The 1,881-nt window shown below is 50.0% G+C and overlaps 1 protein-coding gene across 1 annotated transcript in view; it reads left to right on the forward strand.

Moving 5' to 3' along the window:
* The window catches only part of ITFG3 (integrin alpha FG-GAP repeat containing 3), a gene marked incomplete at its 3' end in the record, with an annotated part of 8,353 nt that extends 6,686 nt beyond the window's left edge, over positions 1 to 1,667 (forward strand). The window contains exons 5-6 of the mRNA XM_010133074.1: positions 916 to 1,045; positions 1,492 to 1,667. Of these exons, the coding sequence (XP_010131376.1) occupies positions 916 to 1,045; positions 1,492 to 1,667 (306 nt within the window). The remainder of the gene's footprint in view (positions 1 to 915; positions 1,046 to 1,491) is intronic.
* Between the last annotated feature and the right edge of the window lie 214 nt (positions 1,668 to 1,881).

The raw sequence follows: 1,881 nt of genomic DNA on the forward strand, positions 1-1,881 counted from the left end.
CCAGTGCTGGTAGGTAAAGGTGAAGCTGATCTCCAAGAGCTGGTATGTGTCTCCTCCCAGTGCAGGAGGCTGGGAACAGCTGGTGGATGCGTTGCTCTCCCTCTCCACTACCTTATTCGTTCTCCCCAGCAAACTCTATCCCTTATTCACCTGCCAGACTCTCCAGATTCACTTCAAGAGCAGCAGAGTGCCTTCTCTTTCCCAGTCCCTCCTTCTGAAGGAAGAGTTCCTCCTGACTCAGCATCTCTGTGGGTGCTGGTTCTCTTGGTCTGATGTTTCTCTTTTCCCTAGTGTGCATTGCTCTTCCCAGGCCATGACAGTTGCCCAGAGATTTTAATCGGATCCTGTTTTTAGCCTTTATTCTCCTGGGTGAAATGTTTTTAGTGGATCCTGTTACCCTGCACAAAGAATATAAAAAAACCTCTCAGCTCTTTTATCCCCTTGGACTCATGTCAGCCCTAGGAGGAATAGATTAGGGCACTTAAAATATTTAGCAGAGCTACCATGTGAAGCCAAGTTTCCCTGTGTCCATGTGCTGCTTTGTTTCTACCTTTCAGTCCTCTCCATCACTGTCACTGCTCTGGAGGGTTGAATCAATGTTTGTGGTCCTTAGCAGAGCTGGGGCTTGCTGTCCAGTGGTCCCAGCCTGCTGGGGAGGGCATTGGCAGAGGCAGTAAAATCTTGGGGCAAGCGGCTGTGCTGGAAGTGGTTTCCAGACTTCCAACAGAGAATTGTCTAACCTGTGCCCACACCTCCAAAACCAGGGAGAGACTTTCCATCTGAGCCGCTGCTGTGCCCATGCAGCTGCTGTTCCATGCACCAGCGGCTCAGAAGCTTTGGAAAGCACTGGAGTTGGAAGAGGAACAGTGTGATGCAGCTTTAACCTTTCTGGTTTTTAATCCCTTCCCTGTGTAGATTAAGACCTTCATCCATTCAGGAAAAAGCGGTGACCAGATCGGTGCTGCTGGAAGCCTGAATGTGGGTGGGAAAGCTCGTTATGTCAGGCTGAACCTGGACTCCGCCTCCTACTTCCTCTTCTACACAGGTACGGGTCTGTTTGGGACCTCAGCCTGGAGGAGCGAGTGTGCCTGTCAAGTCAGGCTTGTCTGAACAGTGGTTTGCACTCTTAAAAGCTGGGTCGTGCTTTCACCTGGTCAAAGAGCTATTCAAGGCCAAGAGAAGGGGCGACATGCTTCTGCTTAAACTAAGGCTCGTTATGTACTGTCATACTTTGATTTGAAACATGTTGAGAATGTAAGGTTTAAGTAGCCATTTATCATGAATGATTACTGTGGAACGTGTGGATTATGAACAGTAAGATGTTAAAAGCATGCAAAAGCAGGCTTGAGTCTCCAAATACCGCTACAACTGCATGATGCAAGCCCTAAAAATATAGTTGATCTGCCAGATCTGGAAAATCGTAGAGTTCAGAGCCAGGGCACAATAACTTATCTCCCTCATTCTTGCTTTTTTTTTTTTTTCTGTTGACAGAAAACTCTCTCTATGCGTATTCCCTGAAAGAGCTCCACAGCGCAGCAACTGGGATGGATATTAAGCTTCCCAGCCTTGGGCAAGATCCTCAGTGGGAGAAGAGCATTGACCGCAGCACGCACCGCTTACCCCTTGTCAGGTGTGAGGTGGTGTCTGGGCTGCTGGTGGGGTGGAGGGTACTGGTGTTCCCCCCAGGGTGGCCTGTTGTGGCTTGGTGCTTTCCTGGCTACGTGGCTTTTGGACTCAGAGCGCACCCAAAGCTTGGGGGGAGGGCGGGTGTTGACAGCCTGGTCAGCGTTTCCCAGGAAAGGAGGGAAAGCAGGCTGGGCTTCCCTGCTTGCATCTCCTGTGCAGGGAGAAAACCAAAACCCCACAGCAAAACCATCCACC

This window comes from Buceros rhinoceros, unplaced genomic scaffold (assembly GCF_000710305.1).
Source record: "Buceros rhinoceros silvestris isolate BGI_N320 unplaced genomic scaffold, ASM71030v1 scaffold34063, whole genome shotgun sequence".
Classification (NCBI taxonomy): Eukaryota; Metazoa; Chordata; class Aves; order Bucerotiformes; family Bucerotidae; genus Buceros; species Buceros rhinoceros.